General features: G+C 42.1%; 1 protein-coding gene across 4 annotated transcripts; it reads left to right on the top strand.

Moving 5' to 3' along the window:
* Positions 1-217: 217 nt before the first annotated feature.
* On the top strand, positions 218-22,134 carry etv1 (ETS variant transcription factor 1; the record flags this gene model as incomplete). Of its 4 annotated transcripts, XM_079164913.1 has the most annotated exons (12): positions 218-262; positions 778-868; positions 1,203-1,250; positions 5,874-5,927; positions 12,185-12,314; positions 13,453-13,641; positions 14,946-15,193; positions 17,578-17,646; positions 17,736-17,804; positions 18,668-18,837; positions 20,356-20,457; positions 21,913-22,134. In XM_079164913.1, the coding sequence occupies 12 exons, from the start codon at positions 218-220 to the stop codon at positions 22,132-22,134; spliced, it is 1,437 nt and encodes a 478-aa protein (XP_079021039.1). The 4 variants fall into 4 exon arrangements, with proteins under 4 accessions (XP_079021039.1, XP_079021040.1, XP_079021041.1 ...); XM_079164914.1 differs by lacking the exons at positions 218-262; positions 778-868; positions 1,203-1,250 and adding an exon at positions 1,962-2,022; XM_079164915.1 differs by lacking the exons at positions 218-262; positions 778-868; positions 1,203-1,250; positions 5,874-5,927 and adding an exon at positions 1,962-2,022.
* Between the last annotated feature and the right edge of the window lie 745 nt (positions 22,135-22,879).

Raw genomic sequence — 22,879 nt, 5'->3', positions numbered from 1 at the left:
CTTTACAGCATCGCTGGAGGTGTTGTCGGCAATTTCCCGTCTTTAAAACGCCGGCAAGAGGTCCCTAAACTGAACTGTGCCTTAATGAATGAGACGTTCTTTCATGTCCTCTTTCTTTCTGCTTTCCATCCATCTCGGATCTTTTGAAGGGGGACCGGACTGGAGACTCTGGGGACTCTGCAGATCGCTCGTCAATTAAAAGCCACAGCGGCGCAGAATGGATAGATTTCACGACCAGCAAGTGCCTTACTGTAACTCTAAAGTGAGTTGTCATTGACCAAAAAAAAAAACAAAAAAACTTGGGAGCAAATCCAATAAGAAATGTAGACCTCTCACATCATCTTTAACATCTTTTCTTGTTCCAAACGTCTGTTCTTCTCTCTAATACTTTTCTGTTGGTTCTGATCTCATCTCTGTCTTTCTTCCTGCTGCTGCCAAGACTCATTTCTCCCTCAGGGACCATTTAAGTTTCATCTAATAATCAAAGATCAACCGCTAAACAAGGTGCCCACTACTATACACACAGTGTTATTGGTCATGCACCGTGTTACAACTTGTTAATTATATCTGATGAGGTCCCTTTGCATGGCTTTGGAAGTGTGTGTGTGTGTGTGTGTGTGTGTGTGTGTGTGTGTGTGTGAGGCATCAAATGAGTGGCTCATTGAGGCTCTTTCAGTAGCACGTGCACTGCAGCCAACAACAGAATCACTGCTCCAATGATGGGAAAGAATAAATTGATTTATGTCTCTTTTTGTTGTTGTTGTTGTTTTGTTGCAGAAGCCACTAGGAAATACAACGAGCTGCGAGAGGCCAGCAAATGACAAAAAGAGAAAATTCATTAAGTCCGACCTGGCTCTGGACACTGAAGGTAGGCAGAGGGCAGAGGGAGAAGTTAATTTCACGGCTCCTAAACATTTAGCAAAATTCAATTGGTTTGTGGCCACCTGCGCTGCTAACTACAGAATCTCAATTACAACACAGCGGCCTGTGATGATTCTCGCAAGCCTCTGTCAGTGGTCAGAGACACAAATTGACTTGTTATTAGCCGCACACGTGCCCACTGAGCTCCAAAAGGGCTCTGACGGCAGATCAGCCCGCCGTAATGAAGTCGGTCGTTTCTGATGCTCCTCCAGGGCTTTGATTGTGTGTTTTTTTGTTTTTTTTACTGCCTTCAAGCCTTTTTCTCTGCTTCTTCCCTCCAGAGCTCTTCCAGGACCTCAGTCAGCTGCAGGAGACTTGGCTGGCAGAAGGTGAGTATTTTAAATCTCGAGCAAAAAAAAAAAATAAGGAGGAGAGATGGGTTGTGGGGAGGGAGGGAGGTGGGGGGGGGGGGGGGGGAGCTGCCTGGAGTTACAAGCCTAGCGTCGCAGTCCAATTAAAAGCCTGTGTGGAAGAGGCACCTTGTGTGTCATGCATACATTAGAGACTGTGAGCGAGGGGTCTTGAGGGAGACAGAGGAGGCTCTACCCAGAGAGTGTCATCACAAATTACCAGGAGAAGGCTCTCCGACGCTCACTGTCTCTTCTGCTTTTGGCAGGAGCTAACGCGCTGCACGCCAGCCGCCGCCTCCACCTCCACCAGAGCTCTGCTGGAGCCTACCAGCTCTCTCTCTCTCTCTTTCACTGTCTCATCTGCTCTCCCTCCCTCCCTCTCTCTCTCTCTCTCTCTCTCTCTCTCTCTCTCTCTCTCTCTCTCTGCTTCCTCTCAGCACACCTCTCTATCTGCTCCAGCTGTAGCACCACCTTGTCATCTTCAGTTTCATTTCTTGGCAGCAAAAAAAAAAAAAAAAAAAGAATGGATCTATAATTTTTCTTTTAATTCGCAGACTTTTAAAACACCAGAATCAGTCTCTGGAAGCGGCGATTGACTTAAAAAAGAAAATATTTATCCATTTATTTGCTTTTTAGTATTTTTTTTTCTCTAATGGCAAGACTTGCTGATTGTGGTCTAACTGAGACGTGATGCTTCAGGATTTAAGTGCGAGTGTCCTCTTTCCACCGTGTCTGCAGCACCGAAGTTTTGGTTAGTGGTGAATATTGTTCATGTTATTTATTCGACTTTGAATCGTTTTTATGTGCATGTTCCTCGTGGTTTATTTGCTTGACTGTTGTACTTACATCTCATTAAGATGCCACTCGCTTTGACTATTTGCATGTAATCTGAAAGTTTATGTTAAGAGTGCGAGTTGGGTATTTTAGAGATTAACAGTGTAAAGTAGAATATATTCAGGGTTAGAAGTTGTTTGTGATTTAGTAAAACTGAGAAATCCAAACAGAGTGTCAAGTTGTACAGCGTGAAAGCACATAAGTGCTTGGAAACGCTGATTTAAACTTTTTTTTGCGTGTATAAAAATCTGAAAAGTAAAACAAATTGCAAGTATTTTTAATGCAAACAAGCCAAAAATACAAAAATATATATTTTTAAACTCCTTTTCTCAATAGTAATACAGAACTGCTTCTTCCCTTTACTGCACAAACTCGTTTAAACATACAATGTTATGAGAATAGAAAAACCTAATTGTTAAACATTAAAAGTTTGCGTTAATTCAAAAAAAGCAATTCTTAGAATCAGTTTTAATGTGTAAAATTACAGTTTCAGTTATTTCTTAGTCCTTTAATCGAAATTTGGAGAATTAGAAACATTTTGACATTGATTGTAAGGCACACCTATTTACCTATTTGATATAATCCTGTTTCATTTGTGTAAATCAAGTCAATTAGACTTTGTGATTTTTAAAAGGTGTATTTTTTGTATCGTAGTATTGCAGCAATAAAATCCCAACCTCTGAAATGCCATTAACACATCAGTCAGTGCTCAGGGCTATGAAGCCATAATTCTAGTTGTAAAGTAGACCTCTCAAGTGCACAGTATAATTGAGTCAACTACAATACTTTTTGCTTTAAATAAGGATTGAGTCGTAATACATCCCCCTTGGAAAAGTGTCTAGAGAAATTTTAACTTGCAGCCTTCACACAGGTGAATAAGACTCTCAATCATTCATAGGCTCCATCTATTCTTTAACACATTAGAAAATGCTCGCAGTGCAATCCAAAGCTTTTAAAAAATGAAAAGTATGTGTTGAAACAGATATTGGAGTGGTCGAGCAGAAATCTGAGCAGCAGTTAGATTATGAGGCATGGCGGAGCACACCGCGGGGCGTGTAGAAGAAAAAAAAGAATAAGACACGATTTTAATATTTCAGTATCCAAAGTGAGAAAAGAGACGGCGGCGTCTTGATAAGAGGTATTACTGTTAAAGATTACAGTTCTGCCTGTCATGGATCAACGTGATGATGTACGCTTCAAGATTGTAGATTTAATGAATGACTTCCTGTCCATTAAGATGAACAGGAAAACCTTCCCATCTCTAAGATTTATTAGTTCAGGTAATTGGAACGAGAGGAGGAATTATGAGAGACGGACTGAATTTCCGACTCAAAGACCGAGAGGTTGAGGGCGTTCGTCAGCTGACAGGCAAAGGTTTGACCCCCACAAACCACGTCTGCCCTCCACCGCCACCCAGCTTTTTTTTTATTTTTTAAGACTTATTTAAGCACCTTTTTTTGCCGGGAAAAAAATAAAAATTTTGAGAGATTTCTCTACTTTATTTGCTTTTGTTAATTCAATGATGTATCTGTTACTGACAGCATATTGTTTCTCTAGAAATCAGCAGGAAGAATGTTTAAAAGCTCAGATAGTCTCTGTTGCTCAGGCCTCGTGTTTATAGCTTCTCTCTTTTCCTCCTCGCTCCCTTTTTTCCCTTCTCTCCTTCTCCCTCTCATTTTTTTTGTTTTTGTTTTGTGAATGGCGGCAGATTTCCAGCTCTGCCGTTCCTCCCCAGGAGTTTGTTGCAGAGATCAGCTGGCTCATTCACAGACTGAGGCTGGTGACTCATCCATCCTGTACTTCCTTTTTGGGCACAAACACTGCTGCCTTTCTCTTTTTTTTGGTTTTGTTTCTCATCTCTCCTCTCTTTGTCCCTTTCCAAGCTCGGCTCTCTGAAGTTTCTGAAAGTTTGTTTGTGTTGCGTTAATGGTGATGAGAGCTTTTTGTGGGTTCCATCGCTGTTTCCTATTTTTCCTTCTCGTCTTGGTTTGGATGTTGTGGTTTTGAGTTTGGGGAGAAGAGGGAAAAAAAGATTAGAATCAATGTATTGAAGCTTCTAGAAGGTTTGAGTGTCATGAGGTCTTTCCTTTGTATCTGTTAATACATTATTGAAATGTTTGTGCGAGGGCCCTTTAAGAAAGCAATGTAACACAGTGGAGTAAAACAGCAAAGTTGTTTCCCAGATTCTTTCTGGTTTTCCAACCAGGCTTGAATGCAACTTGTATTGAAAAGACTTGCATACAATAGAGAGCTGATAGCTTTAACTACAGCAGAATCTGGAGTGAAATCATTATACGTCTTTGTTTGCTGCTCTCTTCACCCGCTTGACATTGTTGGAAAATATGGAGCAATTTCGCCTCTTGATCTGTTGATTGTTTACTCTCCTCAATTCACACCTCTGGCAGGAAGAAAAAAAAAAACCCCATCCATGATCATATCAGGAGTCAAAAAAAAAAAGAAGGAAAATCAGTGTTTTTCATTTGAAAATCTCTAGACATGTCGAGACATGTTACCGATCCTGTGATAATGAGGATCCACCTCATTGTGTGTATAAATAGACGTGCTAATGACACATTTAAATCTCCCTTTGCCTTTCGCCAGAGAGAGACGAGCTTGAGGGACGCGGAGAACTGTCACCGAGTGTAAATATGTGTGATATAAATATGTACATGCCTAATTGGAGCCGGAGCGGAGCAGGCTTCATTATTTTAGCATTAGCCTGAGAGTGCAGGGGCGTTTGAAGCATTGGAGGGTTTGGAACAGACCTGACTCGGTAGGTACAGGTGGATTCACCAGTAGGGAAGAAGCCAATTAGACACTGCTAACAATGGGTGTTTGGCTGCTGGCAAGCAGTGAGAGCCGAGGCTGCGGAGCAGTCAATGGACAGGGCGACCTCAGGAAGTGGAATTAGGAAGTGTATATAAAACCCTCGCAGGCTGGCGTTTGTTGGAAAACATGGTTCATTGTGCAGCTCATTTCAGAAAATCATGGAAGACGTATTGTTCATAACATTTCAAGGTTATTTTGTACATCGATAGTGTGTGATTCTGTAATTTTGGAGCATTTCCTGGTTGCTCACAAGTAATTGTTTTATTTTTCTATTATCAAGCTCTTTTATTAAATCCCAAAATAATTATGATCTGGTAACTTCTCTCGCTAGAAATAAAGCTAAGAATTGTTTTAGATGTGATTGTTTGTGTGAAGATACACAGACACAAAAAGGATTGTTGCACTAGAATTAAGACAAATTACTTTGAGATTAAATAAAATAAAAATGTAAGCAGTCCTTAATTAAAGTGTTTTTAAAAATCTAAATTTGCAAAGACTGATCTATAGAAAGCTCCAGAATGACCACTGTACGGACTTTGTCGTTTGATTCCTGATTTATTTTCTTTTTAAGAGATTTGTTTTAATACAAAGAAAAAAGGACTTGTATTTATATGATGTTTTTACAAAAATAACACTCCTAGAGCTTAATAATAGATAAAAATGACTTGTCAAGATGAAGATATTTTTATAAAACCGTACTGCAACATTGGCACCAAGGAAAAAGAAAATACCTCTTGCCCTGATTTCCTGTAAAACATATTTTCGGTGTTCTTTAACCGACAGCGGAGGCGAACAATGCCGGGATAAGCCAAGCTAATATCCCAGGAGACTGTTTGCCAGAGGAGGGTACTGGGCTGTGGAGAGCTGTGATCAATGCTGCGTTGTCCATCAACATCCCAAACAATCATTCCCTTTCTTCTTCTCTGCCTGTGTCTTTAGCTCAAGTTCCCGACAATGACGAGCAGTTCGTTCCAGACTTCCAGACTGAAAACTGTGAGTAAGAGACCGCGTTGCTTTTCTCTTCTGTGTTGGTGTGCATGCTTGTGTTTATGTGTGTCAACATCTGTGGTAGTTTTTCCTTTTTTCGTTTTTTTTTCTTCACTCGTCTCGACGGGTTGTGTTTGTACTCGGGGAGAGTGAACGCGGTGGTGGTGGTGGTGTGTGCTTTTCCCCGTGTCCCTCACCTTTGCTCGCACAAGTGCTCTCTGGAGAGCTGCAGCAGTCTTGCAGGTCTGCAGGTGCATGGGCCGGGGGGGGGGGGGGGGGGGGGTGTTCTCTGTGTCTCTGTCTCTATATCTGTCTCCCCCTTCCCTCTGTTGCTCATGTACCTCTCACCACCACTGAGATATTATTGCACTGTGATTTATTTGCATAAACATCAAAATATTGTGGCAGATTTTTTATTTTTTTTTCCCCCAGTGGGTTGAAGTGATATTTTTAACTCCAGGTAGGACAAACTGCTGTCAATTGATGGCTGTTTTGAATTTTTTCAGAATAAAATCTTGCTCGTACGCGACCTTTCCTCGAAGTGCTTTTAGTGCAAACCATCCAGTGTGGTTGGATTTTCTAAATCCGGCAGTTTAATATTAGTTAAAACTACATTTATCCTTTTCAGTTGAAGGCTTGTTGGCCTCCTGGTACACGGTATGAAAGCAAGCAGGATTTTATTTCCTCCTTTCTCTATTATTTATATCCCGCATGAGAAAAAAAATTTGTTTTTAAAAATACTCCTTAACAGTTTGATAAAAATGTCTTTGGCCCGACCTGAGCTGCTTTTACACTCTCGGTATTGAGGATTAGGTAGTTGGTCGTACTTCACCTGGTTGTGCACGGTGGTTGCACACGGTGACTGGTGACTTGGCACGGTCCACTTCTGGAGGAAGTAGTGCCAAGGTGGGGACAGAAATGGAGTGAGTGGAGCTCAGTGGGACCCCGAGCGAGCACATGTCTTTCAGATGAGCCAAAACGCCCATGAAACTGTGAGAAAAGACACAAAACAAGTCTTGCCTATGTCCTCAACGCCCTTTAACCTGGAAACAAAGTGGGACAAAATGCAGAAGTGAGGAACTAGAACAAAGAGGAAAGGTCACGTGTGAAATTTGTTAGTTTTTTTAAGGACATTTGGGTAAGATTTTAACCCCTTGTGAGCCAGTTCACAGCCTGAGATATTCAAGCAGGTTCCTGTTGGTTGCTTAGATTAAAAACCAGAGGGGGCCTGTATCTCTTTTTTTTACCATTAATTCTCAGATGACAAGAACAATATCATCCTTTCAAACGCATCGGCCTTCAAATTGTCCTACCCGGATTTTGCAACTTAAATATTGTTCATGAATGTATTTATTTAGGGCCATATTTGCTCCACAGGCTGAATAAAGAAAAGCTAAGATTAAGTAAACCATAGTTGGATTGTAAAAACAAATAATCCTCATCCTCCTCTATGTCCTTCAAATATTTTGTCCTCTCAAGTTCTTTCCATTCATCCGGCTGGATGGATTGTATTGTAACAGTGAACTAAAATCCCGACCCTTTCGTGTGAATTAGCGTACCCTCACATCCAAGATGGAGGAGCGGCGCGGTGTACAGTAGAGAACCAGAGGTCACCGAGACTGTCCCGTTGTCCTTCAGAGGTAGCCGGGGTGGGTGGCCACGGTGGCAGGAGACTGCTGACCATCTGAAATGTCCTGTTGGCAAACCTGCAGCAGACTGGAGAGGCACTAGCAGATGGCGGGAGGGTGAGGGCACCGTGGTTGGGCGCGCGAGCAGGCATCCCAGCCGGCAGCTCTCCCATATGGGTTTCACCGAGCGGAGAGACGGAGGGGCGGACGGGGAGGTAGAGAGCCAGAGATGAAGCTGGAAAGAGATTTATCTCTGAGTTGTAAGAGTGCGGAGAGAAGGACAGCGAGAGGGTTGGAAGTTATTACATGTAGGGAATCTCATCACTGAAATCAGCTTTCATGCGTACTACTTATTTTCAATAAATACCAAGAAAAGACCAAAACTAACAGTAAATGAATCATACGAACACGTATTAGTAGTATCTAAGTATCGGAAGGCTGACACTGTTTTAAATTTTGTAGCCTTATTAAAAATGTAAAGAAATATTTGTGACCTCTTTCAAAGATTTACTGTTCATGTTGATTTGTTGACAATAAGGAATAATACCTATTAGCAGCAGCCTTATTATATAAGATAATTCAGTAGCCTATTTTGGTGAAGTCAGTATAATTTACTCGGACTGCAGAGTGCTGCAGCGAAGACGTATTTTTGTAGGCCAACCAGAAAGTTAGCATCGCTCTGGTTCCCTCCACAAAAAGGAAAAATCACATTGGCTTTTGGATTATTGCAGAAAATAAGCTCCGTGGCAAACAAACGTTAATGATACCTACGTGTTTTGTTCAGCAAGATAATCTTTACAAATGAACTCTGCTTAATTAAATACAGTCACCAGAGGTAAAAAGCTAACTTGAGACTATAAACGAACTACCCCACGTCCACATGACTTCACGTCACCACCACTAAGATAAAGGAGGATGAGGGTTCTAGTGAAGATGTTTAGTTGTGTAATTTAGCCATTTGTTAGCCTTTTTAAAGACACGTAAAACCTTCAAAATTCTCGAGTAGGGTATTTATGTTATGTTAACCACAGGCCTTATTTCAGGCATCAAACCAAAAACCCACTGGCTTCAATAAAAGTGAACTAGAAGTGAAAAATGCTAATTAAGTGTTGCACTTAGCTAAATTACAAAATATAATCCAGTACAGTCTAAATTTTGTCACTCTTCATATAAGCGTTAACTTGTCAGTCATTAATTGTCGGCATCAAATTTCAATTGAACCAAATAAAATTAACTGCAAGTGCTGAAACATTTCTTCGATAGTAGCATAGTTAGCATTAGCCAAAACGTAATTTGTCCTCTTGTGTTGTTAGCATTACTGTTTACTAGCTAGTTTACTCTCGATGCTAGCTTATTGGTAGCATTAGCAAAATAAACAACTAGTGTAGCAAAGGTAAAGTAAGGGTAATTAGCATTAAATGTAAATGTCGAAAAATATTTTGATAGTTAGCATAAGCCAAAAAGTAATTTTTCTGGTTGTGTTGAAAGCCTGAACATTTGTTATACAGGTTGCTATCTGTGCTAACAAATTGGTAGCATTAGCAAAATTAACAACTTGTGTGGCAACAATAGTAGTTTTTCTCAGTAAAATATTCTGACAGTTTAATGAATTGCAGAATCTTATTTTGAATCCAGTAAATATATACTCGGAATAGTGTTGAATCTGAATCTACTATTACTCCATTTTAAATTAGCGGATTTTTACGTAAATTATTTTTTAAATACTTGTAGTTTTACATCTGTTTCTATTGAATTCCTATTAGTAGTAAAACAATAGTAGTTTAACATTTGTATGTGCTTTGGTAGTCTGTTCAACAGACAGGAAAAAAAAAAGGTAAATGAGGATAAAGAGATAATCTGGGGTTTTGTAGCTTCAAAGATTGTATCAGAAAAGAAATTCCTTTCCCTGGGTGTCATTTTATTTTTTCGTGGCCTCAGATTTATCACCTCTCAGGAAGCTATGGCAGTTTCTCTCAATGTCGACTTCGCACTCTCCATCCATGCAGCACAGAAGCAGCATGTGAGCGGCCTCGAAGCGAAAGTGTCCTCAGGCTGAAGAAGGAGAAGGAGAATTTTCTTTGTCTCAAACTCCAACACAGATGCTTGCCATTAGCATAACTTAGCAGGGAACGAAATAGTAGTGGAGGTGTAAAATGAGGCCACACGTTTCCAGCAGATCTGAGCCTCCGTCATTTAACAGCAAAGGCGAGCACCTACAGTAGGTGAAAATGGAATGGAGGGTTTTTCGCTGTTGCCAAAAGACCTGTATTTTTTTCATGAATGGACCAGAGAAATATCTGCCAAACGCAGGCTCTGATTCTGCCAAAACACACCATTTGTACCTGAGAATATATAACGTTTGGGGCCAAGGGTTCTTTGACAATGTACCAAAATGATTGCCAGAAAAATGGCAGCTAAAATTGAATTGTTAGAACAAAGTTTTGTGAGGAAATATATGAAGATTAAATAAATCTTGGACAAGCTCAAATACACAAGCAATTGTGTTTTTTTTAAGATTTCTATTGAATCTCTCCAACAAAGTTTTAAAAAAATTGCAGACTATTTAAGTTAATGGCTCAGAAGAAAAAACACAACGACAAAAAAAACATTTGCATTCGAAATAGACCCAGTAATTGTTCTAACTGCTTCTACTTTTAAACACCTCACCATCTCGGCTAATCAATATGTAGATAATGAGAGCAATCAAGCAGTGATGGGCATGACATTCTGGACTAAAAAGGAAGTCTCTGTTTTCGTCAGAGGCAATGCCCTCGCTATTGATTTGTGTACCTTGGCACCCCACTGACGAAATCTATTGTGACATTTCCATTTCTAATTTAAGGCCTTGCGCTGCAGCACACAAGAAGCTATCGTTAATGGCTGATGTGACGCAGTAGTTAACCGTTTTTATAGACGTATGTAAATTGAATGAACTGATGTCGATTTAGTGTTAAATGAAGAAAATAAATGTAGTCTGGCACGAGGTGAGCCTTAAACCAGAAGTCACGGGGAGACGTTTTGAACTCAGAAAAAAAATTAATATATGTTTGTTTTTAGTAGGTAATTAAAGTGACACTGAACACTCATAACTGCGGTATTGTTTTGACTCCGTAAGCCCTTAACGAGGCTCTGCCATGCCACCGTCGTCAAAGGTCTCCCCTCAGGAAGTGTCTCTTTGACCTCCGATCGATGACCCGGAAAGGTCAGGCCCCCAGCGAGGGCTGCGAACAACCCCTGAGCTTTGTCATGCCGGGCCCGTGTGGCCCGTCCCCCAGGGGCTCGGCTGTGCGTCAGATGGGGTGTTGGCAGATCGACCCCTGCTCGTACGGCAGCTGTCAGTCAGCCGTGAGAAAACTCCCCAAAACATCCTCCTCTCTCAGCTCCTAGCAGCCGTAGAGACCGTCCGGAATGTTGGCGTATTTAAAAGAAAAATACTCCCAAAAACCACAGATTTGAGTCTCTAGGGTCATCAAATGTCTAAATGTTTGTACTTTAACTTCTCCATTCACAATTTCAGCTCGCCCTGGTTTTAAATCAGGAAAAACAGGCCGTCTCTCAGCCTCAAACGTCAGTCAAAAATCATTCCCTTCAACCGTGGGATGCTGTGGGGACGGCCTCACCGCTGCTTTGTGTGCAGCCGCGGTGAGACGGCGATTGGCGAGGCAACCCGAGCCTGACTTCATTCTGACTGACTGGGTTTTTTGTCGTCAGAAGCGCAGCCAATTGGATTAGCGTTGATCATGACTTGAGATGATGGCATGTTAATCAGGACTGATCAGGCACTTAACAGATGCACCGGGCTCACTGTGGGGCCATAGGTAGCCCCCCCCCCCTCACCCCAACCCCCTCCAGATCAATGAGCCCTGTTGTTGACGTCTGGAACGTATTGACAGCCAGCTGAAAGCAGATAAAGCATTTACAGGAGAGCGCCGCACATCCAGTTTTATGATTGTCATATTTCACTAAAAGAGTCCCTGTCGGGAATAAAAGGCCGAACAAATGACATTTGAAGTGAGTTGTTTGTGTAGGCGACGTCAAAGGGAGGTCAAATCTGTCGATGGACGGATGTTTCCAAGAGTCTCTTAACTTGTCCATCATGAATTGTCTTCATCACACACGTTCATATATTAGTATATTTACTAAATATGGCTGCCTGCGGTTCATACTGTAGTACACGGACGCTTTGTCCTTTTGTTAGATATTGTTTAATGGTCGGTCACATTCTAAAAACCAGCAGCAAAATGTATTCATTTGATTGTTTTTGTTCATGTTTTTTTGTGAATGATTTTGCAGACGATGGTTAAACTGCTAATCCTAAAAAAAATATTCAAGTTGATTACGTGAATTTCTGTCCAATGAGAGTATAAATGCTACTTCAGGGGCTTATTCTTCTTGCTTAAAATAATATTCTGCTGTAAACCTATGCAAGAATACTGAGCACTACCAAAAAAAAAAGTCATCTGCACCTTCATAAAAAATAAAATAAAATCTGCACCTGCTCTTAAAACCTGTCTCTGATACCTAACAAGGATGACAGGGAGGTGGTTTGTTGTCGTTCAGTATCTAAATGACTTTGTCCTCATCTTCTCCCCCCTCTCTTTCTCTCTCCCCCCCTCTCTCTCCCTCGGTGCGTAGTGGCTTTCCACGGACTGCAGCTGAAGATCAAGAGGGAGCTGCACAGCCCGTGTTCAGAGCTGAGCTCCAACTGTAGTCAGGAACGGTCCTTCAAACTCCAGTATGGAGAGAAGTGCCCCTACAACGTCAGGTGGGCCCCGAAACCTACCTCAAGTACTCTAAAACACAACTCTTTAAACATTTTTAAATTATATTTGTTATTTTGGTTTCATATTCTGTCCTTAAACAGCAGCAAGAGATTTATCGTGAAATGGTGAAAATTAGTTTTGAGTATTTGAGATCCGGTCATGTCATTAGTTGAATATTAAGTTATTATTATTATTACATTATTTTTATATTTTAGGCTTTGACCAGGCATCAGTTTATTTTAGGTAGTTATATATTGAGCTTCAGTTGTTTAATTCATTTTAGATTGTTCAGCTCTTCATATTTCTCTCAAAATGACTTTAATTCAGATCAAAGTCGACGTACTTAGAAACTCCTGGCGTCTCTTATTTTATTTCTAAGTAAATCCAAAACATTTGGACGAGTACAGTCATGTTGACTGCTTTTTTTTTTTTACTTCTAATAAACTGATCTGTTATACACAACATTAATTCTCTTTGCATGCTCGTATAATGACCTTGTATGCAGAGAGAAACTGTTTCATAAGTGATGAATCATGTGTGTGATTCATTTGCTCACCTGGTGACGAAAACAAAAAAAGCAAAGTCCAACATTTGGCAGAGCTTGCTTTACATTAAAACCTCCACAGTGTACGCCAAGAGGTGGTGTGATGTGTCTTAATATATCCACCGAAACAAGTCAGCATGCGTCTGAGCTAACAGAAAACATAGAAGGACAAATGTGTGGCAAACAAAAGACAATATAGGACTTCTGTTTTACCAAAATCCCTTAAAGAAAATACAAATTTAACATGATAAAGAGTGCAAAAGCTCCTTAAAATGAGTTTTAATCCACCTTTTGTTTGACATTTTGCATAGTGCACCTAAGTATTGTGAAGTAAAGTAACATTAAGTAAAACCCTCTATCCCCCTTTTGTTGAGTATTTTTTTTCTTCCATATTTACCTCACCCACTGTGAAACATGTCAGCAGCAGAATCTGTATGGATAAAGCCTTCTTCCAACGCATGTAAGACATAGAACAAAGCATATGATGAAATTCTGTAATTAACATACGGGAGGCTTTTCTCATCATGAAACACCTCAAACACAAACACTGGCAGCACCAGAAGCACATTTGACTCTCGTCCTCTTGTCTGCCACAGTGCCTATGAGCAGAAGCAGCCTGCAGGAATGAAGCCCTCCAGCCCAGTGACTCCCCCCTGTAGCACCCCTGTGTCCCCCCTCCACCATGCCTCACCCACGGCGGCCCCGACGCCCAAACCAGACAGGACCTACGCCCACATACCGGCCTCGCAGCCGCTCCCTGACAGCGCCTACTCCATGGACCACAGGTACCGCAGCCGTTTGCATTTACATCCCATTTACATGTGGAGATTATCACATGATGTGGATCGGCGTTTTAGTCACGGTGGAATCTCATTGGTCCAGTATTTTCAGTGGGAGGAGCCAGCAAACTGCAACAAATGTTATCTTAAACGGCTAAATGTGACTGACAAAGACGTAACTCAATATACTGGAAAACTAATGTCGGTGACTTTTATGCAGAATTTCATGGATCCCAACCTCTTTGGCTTTAGGATGCCTTAAAATAAAGCAACGACATGTAACATCTTGTGTCACTGGTTTCCATTTTTTCCTGGTCCTGTTGAATAATTTTAAAAGCTCGAGGAGGTAAATGTATCCAGTAATTAATAATAAAAAGCATAAAAACTGAAAGTATTCTCTGCCTTCCTGTCCAGCTAATCATGTTCGCGACCCTTCAGATACATCTTGTGACACCTTTGGGGGTCCTGACCCACAGGTTGGGTACCACTGAGTGTCAGCACTACTGTAGCTTTCTTATTTATATCACTGAGGATGGCTAGACTGCTCTTATTTCTCTTGGTAGCAGCATGTTTTTAGGATGTACAACTGTCGTAGAAGGGAATATAGCCACAGTTTGTTGTAAATATTATGTGTTTTAAATTTTAAAAGACTTGGGATGACTTGTAATTAATATTTGGCCTTTTATTTCATATGTTTTAGGTTCTCTGTTCTGCTTTTCCTGCGTACTTTGCTCAAGTTGTTGTACAAATCTCATTTGAGCATTAAAGTTCATTCTTGACCTTTGGGAACAGTTTGTTCAGTACAATTATTCATCAACTAGAAGTTATATCAATTAGTCTATAGATAGAAGAACAATCAGCATCTAACTTCATAATCGGTTGATCATTGAAGTCATTTTTCAGGCAAAAATGTCAAAACATCCTCAAGTTTAATTTTTTCATTTTCTTTGTCTTATGTGATAGTAAAGTGAATATTTTGAGGTTTTGGACAAATAACAAGCAATTAGAACAGACATTTTGTCGACTTACATTTGTCAATTAATCAAGAAAATCTGTTGCAGCGCAGCTTTCAACTACGTCTCATAGTCTTCCTTTATTCTTAAATGAAAGCTAGTAAGCGGGCCTTTGAGCTGACATTATTTTGGTTCATATTGACTCATTTAAGTCCAATAACTTAAACGGTGTCATGTCCTGTGTATTTTATTGTTTTAACTTGGCCTCTTCTACAGGGTAAAAGTAAACTAAATGAAGTGTGTAGCTCTTTGTGTCTGGCTCATAATGAATCTTCTTGACTCTGCGTTCCTCCTCAGATTTCGCCGTCAGCTCTCAGAGCCGTGCCACTCGTTCCCCTCCCCGCCCACGATGGCTCGGGACGGCCGGCCCATCTACCACAGGCAGATGTCCGAGCCCAACATCCCCTTCCCTCCTCAGGGCTTCAAGCAGGAGTATCCCGACCCCCTGTTCGAACACCCGGCCGTGATGGGGGCGCCGCTGCCCCACGCGTACCCGGCCACCATGATGATCAAACAGGAGCCGAGGGACTTCACCTACGACTCAGGTGAGAGGCTTGAAGGTTAAAAGGCGCCGTTTCACCCCCGATAGGTGGAAGAGGTATGAAGAGAGAGAGAGAGAGCAGCTGCCAGAGCGTTATCATCTCAGGAATGGGAGAAGGCGTGGGAGGAGGGGGGTGGCGTTTATTGAGTTTGCCCATTATTAGGGCAGGGGGTCTGGTTGGGCCGGGTGTCTGTGCCGGTCGCCATTTCCTGTGGCGCTCTAATAGGAAAGAGGAAAGAGGAAAGGGGGGGGGGGGGGGGGGGTCAGGGGGCCTTGCTATGCCTGGTCACAATCCAAAATCCGCCCTCCCACGCTTGTCCGCTCCCTTTAGTTAGAGAGCAAAGGGTGCTAATCATCAGCCCGCGGGCCCTCGGTGGAGCCCGGGGGCTACACAAGGACATGAATGGACATACGCCGGACTGCTGGGTTCATTCACAAGGCGGACAGAGAGGACCCAGGAGAGGCCGAGCTGGAGGAGAGTCTGTGTGACCAGTCAGGGAGAAAAGTCGCCTCTTCCCATGGCGGTAGAAAAACACTGGGCCTCTTTCAGCTCTCTGTTACGTTAGACCGTCTCTGTTTCCACAACAGCAGCTCTGCAGTTTCTGTCGAGGAAAACTGGGGATTTAGTTTTTTTACTTTGCCGTAGATGTATTTATTCTTCTAGATACAAAAAGAACACTCTCTGTAGCTTCCAGGTTGTAGACAATTAGCATAAATATGTCTCAAGATTAGGGCTGCACCTAACAATCATTTATATTATTGATTTATCTTCTATTACATTATTTTTCTCAATCTATTTCTCAATTATTAATTATAAAAGGGCAAACAACAAAAAATCCTGTAGTCCAAATGTCTTATTAAATCTGTTTGTTTTGTCAGACTAACTGTCTAAAACCAAAATATATTGAATTAATCATGATAAAAACAATGAAATGCTCAAATTTAAGAAGCCAGAACCGGCTCGGGACATTTTTGCTAAATAAATGGCTTAAACGATTAATCAATGTTCCGAATGGTTCTGGATTAACTGTTAAACTATAGTTACTTGTTTCACAGCAAGTCAGGATGTTAGATGAACATTTCACTGACTCACAAAGAGCACAACTGTAACATAAAGTTCAATTATTAGCTTCCAGTCATTACAAGTAACCAGCAGCACTATAAAGATTCAACGTAAAGGGAGCGAGGAGGTATATTTTGGTTCATTGAGGTCTTGTGTGCACTGCTGTCCCGTGCTGTCCTGTGTCTCCAAGATGGAGCATCAGAGTGGATTTATTAGTTACAGTGGAGCATGTTGACTGGAGCAGGCCTGTTGGAAAGGAAGGGAGGGGAGCTGGTAATTTCATTAGCAGCAATTTCCTCTACAAGCCCATTACTTTGATGAAGTTCAGAGAAATGTTTATGGGCCTAAATGAAGGGCCTCAGTCTGTTTATTGAACATTCGCTTCGTAACCTGTTTGGCCGTTTTTCTTGATCACGAGCCACGGCCGCGATGTCTGTGTTGTGGGAGGATCTGACATATAGAGTGCAGTAAATTAAGCCTAAATACAGGCTTCTTTATAGAGAATGATGTGATTAAATACAAGTGGTTAAACAATTTTTCGGTTCAAAATCTTTCAAATGAGATGGAAAAAAACAGATTATTCTGCAAAATATCAGGGAATCCAGGTTCTCTGTGGTGTTAATGAAGGAAATAAATAATAAACAGATGTGTTACAGAAGGAGACGAGACAAAGTGATCCTTTCTCGATGGAAGAGAGGCACCACCAATGTATTTTAAATTGTGTCAACTATATTATATTAGTTTTCTCTATTGCAATAAATAAGGATTAATTAAGCAACAGTCAAAGTAAAGAGAAATAAAGATTTTTAACATTGATTTTTAAAATGTTCTTTCAACTGAGCTCCGCCCACTTCAAACCTGCAGGAAGAATAAAAACAGAAAATGCTTTGATCACACGCAGTCAGAACCTGATTGATGCGTTTTCAGGGCCTTTAAATCTAAAACGCCACTTAGCCATCGTGCTGCAGTGACACAGTAACCAGTGAAGGAGTCAAACTGTAAAAGCTTTACATTGAGCCCCGTCGCGTTATGAAAAAAACGTACATCATGCCGCCGTGTGTTTTCACACCAGCGACCGTGTTTTTGTTCGGTAGTAAATCTTCCTCCCGAGTGGAGACGCCGGCGGCGAGTATTAGCAGGGTGATATAGTGAGCCGGCCTGCGGCTGGGAGCTGTTGCTGGGGGGCACGTTCTTTAATCAGAGCCAGTGGTGCATTGGGTGAACAGGCTGTGACTGCTCTCAGATAACTGAGATAGTGTTCTTCATGCTGCCTTCGGGCCCTTTAACACCCACACTTCTCCCATTTCTTTCCTGGCTTTCAGCAGAAGTGCCTAGCTGCCATTCTGTCTACTTACGGCAAGACGGCTACCTGGCTCACGCTAACAGGACCGAAGGTACCAGCGATGATACAATGTTGTGATCGTGCACTTTGAATTTGGGCTGAATATTATGTCAAACTCTTCCCTTTCTTAAATCTTTCCAGGTTGTATGTTTGACAAAGTGGCGAGGCATTTCTACGATGATACCTGCGTGGTGCCTGAAAAGGTTGAAGGTGAGTTTTTCCATCCGAGTTCTTTTCAATTCTACATTAAAAACACGTGCAGTTGTGCTGGAACCCCACAGAGCAGTGTTTCCTCTAAACGTCACGACCCAATTCACAACTGGCCTGATCTTTAAATCGTGAGAAGAGCAAATTCTTGCATCATGACTATTTTTACTGCCATCTCCAAATCCCCTTATATTATCATGAACAGGTAAACCAGCCATTTTAAAGAGATATACATTTGATAATCACAGCTTAGTTTTATCAATGTGTTATTGAAAACCAATGTATCCTCATAAACGTGCGTATGATATCTTACGAAAAGTTACTCCTCGTTTTTCATGCGTTTTCCAATGAAAGACAGAAACACGCGTCGATCTCCGCTCGTTCCATGCATACAGTCTCTTCAAAATAAACTTCTGTTTTCACCCACGTTACGCAAGTTACGTGCCAAATACAAGAAGCAAAAGCATTCTCCTGGCTGAAAGATCGCTATTTGTTGGACCCGCCAGCCCAGTGTGTGCCAATGGTCTTCATACTCCCTCGTTCACGATTACATGGATAACATAAGATATCATTTTGTGGGATATCTACGAATTACGGCGCATTTCTTTTCGTAGGTAAAGCTAGCTTTATAAATGAGCACAAATAAATGCATTGAGGTGGAGTTAACAGACGTATAAGTAGCTACAATCATGAGAACAATGTGGCTCAAAGGTTTACTACAGATACAGTATAAGAGTTTAATATAAGACAAAGGAAGAAATTCCACACAATTTTTTGGCAACCTGGTTAAAATCACCCGCGACCCTCCAGTGGGTCTCGACTCCGTCTTTGTGGATGAACGTAAAGGTCCGTTATGTGTCCTCTAGGTGACATCAAGCAGGAGTCGGGCATTTACCGCGAGGGCCCGTCGTACCAGCGCAGAGGCTCGCTGCAGCTCTGGCAGTTCCTGGTGGCTCTGCTGGACGACCCGTCCAACTCCCACTACATCGCCTGGACCGGCCGCGGCATGGAGTTCAAACTCATCGAGCCAGAGGAGGTGAGGGGCTCGGAGAGACGTCGTTACTGTTCATTTAAAATGTTTTTACATGGAATCTGTATAGTCTCAACAATGGATTGGATTTGAGGCACCTTTTACGCCACAGAAGGTCACTTTACAAGCGAAATACATCAGTATAAAGCTTGTACTTCACTTGATTTGAACCACCACATTGTATTTCTCAACGCATTGTTACTTGTGCACTGTAATCTGTTTAATCGGTCAAAATTACAATCATTTATTCAAAGAAAATTGCCAAACTTTCGATGGTTCCAGCTTCTCAAATGAGAATTTGCTGCTTTTCTCAGTTTTTTTCTCATTGATAACTGAATGTTTTTAGGTTTTGAGCTGCTGGTGTGATACAAACAAACAATATGAGGATTTCTACTTCTGATCTGGGAAGTCATGATGGCCATTTTTCACCATTTTCTGACATTTAATAGACAATAATAACAGATTAATTGGAAACAATAGTTAGTTTCCGCTCTACTCCAGTGTGTTACATTCATATGTGTAAAGAAATTCAAAAAAAGGTTGCGTGAGACATCCAGGCAGAATAAGACTGTCAAAGGTCACCGTTTGAAGTGGGATGAATAACATTCGCTGCTCTTAAAGTGGTCAAGTCAGTTCTGGATCTGCCTTAATAGGTTTTTTTTTGTTTATATACGTACCTTGTACTCAACCACATCCATCCAAGCTGACCCCTTAAGGCCAACGCCCTGCTAAATATTTCACAGGTCCGTATTCCTAAAAATATAACCCATGTTGATGGTTGGGCCTTTTGAAAATGGAAACAGAGGCCGAGTCTGTGAGCGCCCACATCACACACAGTGGGGCTCAGTCACTATCGCTCGCTGTTGGGAGGATGGAGGAGGATGCAGGTTGCAGGCGTGGGTGGGGGGGTGGGGGGGGTTGAAGAGTGGAGGAGATAGAGTGGGTACCTGGCAGCAGTCCACGCAGCCCGACAGTGTCTAGAGGCGCGGGCCAGCTGCAGCTAACAGGGGGGCCCATTCATGCCATCAGGTGACCGAACGCACTCGCTTTGGGGAAGGGACGCGGCGGACAAGCGTTTAGCTCGCGGATTCTGCCTTTTCACAGGCAGGTGTGGCATGTCAGCGAGAAAAGTACAAAAGACTCAGAGGAAAAAAGCTGAAATAATTGAACAAAAAAAAAAAAAGGAGACGAAGAGGAGAAGAGTAGAATCTGCAGAGGAGAAGCTGGCGAGAGCGGCGCGGGGGCTGTGGGTTTGGACCGCGACGCCGGGCGGTGGGTGGTCTGGTAGACAGGTGCTACAACATCTGCTGCCTCCTCCGCTGGGTGTGTGACAAGCTCCTAATGAACACATCCTTGGTCAGGTCTGCCGAGGCTGGACGCACTCTAATGACTGTTATTAGCAAAATATGGATTAATACGTTTGTTTAACATTTCAGCTGCCGTGCGTGTTTGTGTTTCAATGCTTTTGTCTGTTTCTGTTTACCCACTCTGCCTTCGTGTTGTTTATCCGTGTGTGGTGCAAAGGTGGCACGTCGGTGGGGGATACAGAAGAATCGACCGGCGATGAACTACGACAAGCTCAGCCGATCGTTGCGCTACTACTACGAGAAGGGAATCATGCAAAAGGTAAAATAAAAAGACAATATAAGACAGAGAATATATGTACCAACAATAGACATTAAAGGAATTTAAAATCTCTGTTGGGCTTTGCTCAAATCATGAAAACTCACCTGTATAAGGTAAAATGTTTGCAGCTCAGATCCACAATGAGAGCCTGATTGATACCACCTGTGTGAAAGGAGGAGCGTGTGCTCGCTCCCCTCCTCATGGTAGCTTATATAAGGAGGTGGAGCGTCTCAGATGCACTGACCCTGATGAAGATCGAGGCTTTGAAACCTTGTTCTTGCACACTTGAGTTAAAAAGAAAATATCCAAATCAGAGCTCCTCTGTGTTACGGACATAGTTTCTCATTTCTTTTTGTATTGTGTTTGCAGTTAGTATATAAGAAATCAACTTGCTTCACAGTTTTATACTGACGTTAAATGATTAAATTCAGACAGACGTCAATGAAAGTACAACTTCAACATGTGATGGCCAGTTAAACTTTCATGGTTAGTTAAATTTGTTCTGTGTCCCCGAAACTGTTTCGCCGCCATCTACAATCTTAATTTTTACCAGCTGTAAAAGTTGGCAGCTCCTCTACTCCCTTTGTGCAATGCACTGTGGATAAATACTGTAAACCAACAACACACTCGAAAGTTAAGGGAGTTTTTAATCCTGGTTTAGATGCTTTTTACAGTGTGAACACAAAAGCTGCTCAGAGTTCCTATGTAGCATGGATTTGGGACACTGATTGAGTTAAATCTCCGTTTGGCTTGTGGTTGCAGGGTGAACACAGGTGTAATTAATCACATTCATTGTGGCCCCGTTTCATTTAGGTGGGCCAGTGACCTGGTTTTGAGTATGCTGGCTCACTGGAATGACTGTAACACACTAAATATAATGTGACCATTGTTCTTTTTATCAGTTAAACTGTGTTTACCGGCTATGAACCTCAACATGTCTGCAGTTAGAAGGGCCTATTGTAGTCAGTAATCAGGCAAAGTTTAATGACGTTTCGTAAAAGAAGGGACTCTTTAAATAAATCCGCCCACTGAGATTATATCTGCCTCTAAGAGATGTTCACCAAACCCACCATGCTTTATTCACCTAACATTGTTAACTTTCTCACAATATACTCAAATGTAACTTTAACCGTTTTGGTAGATTGATTTCGAAATTTGTTGGAAATTTCCATAAATAGGAAAAAATAAAGAATGTGTTGACGTTAATTGAATATTAAACCCTTTTATTTTTCTAGGACAGTTTTGTGTCCACTGAGAGTCCGGTTATTTTGTAAATAGTATTTTTAAGAAAAGGATGATCGTATGATAATATCTCTGGTGATTCATCAGTCGTGTTTACAGTTCAATGGACTCTCCTCGCCGCGTGTGCGCGCTCTCACAGTTTAGTAATGTCCAAAAAACCAAAATGTCCTCCCCACTCATTTGTCCCACCCCGTCCTGTCCGTCTCCGTCCAGGTGGCCGGCGAGAGATACGTCTACAAGTTTGTGTGCGACCCCGAGGCCTTGTTCTCCATGGCGTTTCCCGACAATCAGCGGCCGGTGCTGAAGACCGACATGGAGCGGCAGATCAACGAGGAGGACACGGTGCCGCTGTCGCACTTTGATGAAAACATGGCCTACGTACAGGAGGGGCCCTACTGCCCGCCGCACCCCTACAGCGAGGGCTACGTTTATTAACGCCAGCCCATTAAAACACACACACACACACACCTCTACTCCACCCCTCCCCCGCCTCCTCCTCCTCCGTCCATACACCTGAGACTGTCATGTCCTCTAATTCACAGTCGCTCCGGGAATAAGACTGAACACACACACACACACACACATGCAGCGGAGCTTCCCTTATCTCTCTCTCTCACATAAACACACTTCTTTTTGTTTCCCCAAGCCGCACAGCAGGATGGAGAGTGCACTTTATGGACAGGAAGCGCGGTGTTAACCTGCCAGGGGCTAGCTACGTGGTTGGCTTTTTAACCGTTGTTTATGTTTGTACATTAATGTGGGAATCATTCGGTTTGTTTGTTTTTTTATTCTTATGATTTTCGAGCATGTGGCGCCCCAGTGAGACAGGACTCAGTGGCAAACTTACGGTCACCCGAGGACTGAATCTTAAGACTTCCTGCAAAAGAGACTCGTCCACGCTCGCGCTGCGAACGGAAGGATGATCACTCCTTTCGTCTCAAACAGCCGTCCTGTACTTTCATGCTCATTTTAAAAGGGAATACTGGCAACGTATTGATGCTGTCATGGTGAAGTGACATGATTATAGACTGACGTGATGATGAAAGAGACATTAAGCGGCCATCAGCCAGTTGGATCTCGTCAATGATCCCCTCGTCCAATCAAACTGCAGATCTCATCATAACTGTGTGTTTTTTTTTTGCCGTATTGACATGAATCATTCTCTCGATGAAGCCTCTCG

The sequence above is a fragment of the Pholis gunnellus genome, assembly GCF_910591455.1.
Source record: "Pholis gunnellus genome assembly, chromosome: 8".
Taxonomy (NCBI): Eukaryota; Metazoa; Chordata; class Actinopteri; order Perciformes; family Pholidae; genus Pholis; species Pholis gunnellus.
Note: the sequence above shows the minus strand (reverse complement) of the source record. Positions and strands in the feature narration are given on the sequence as shown.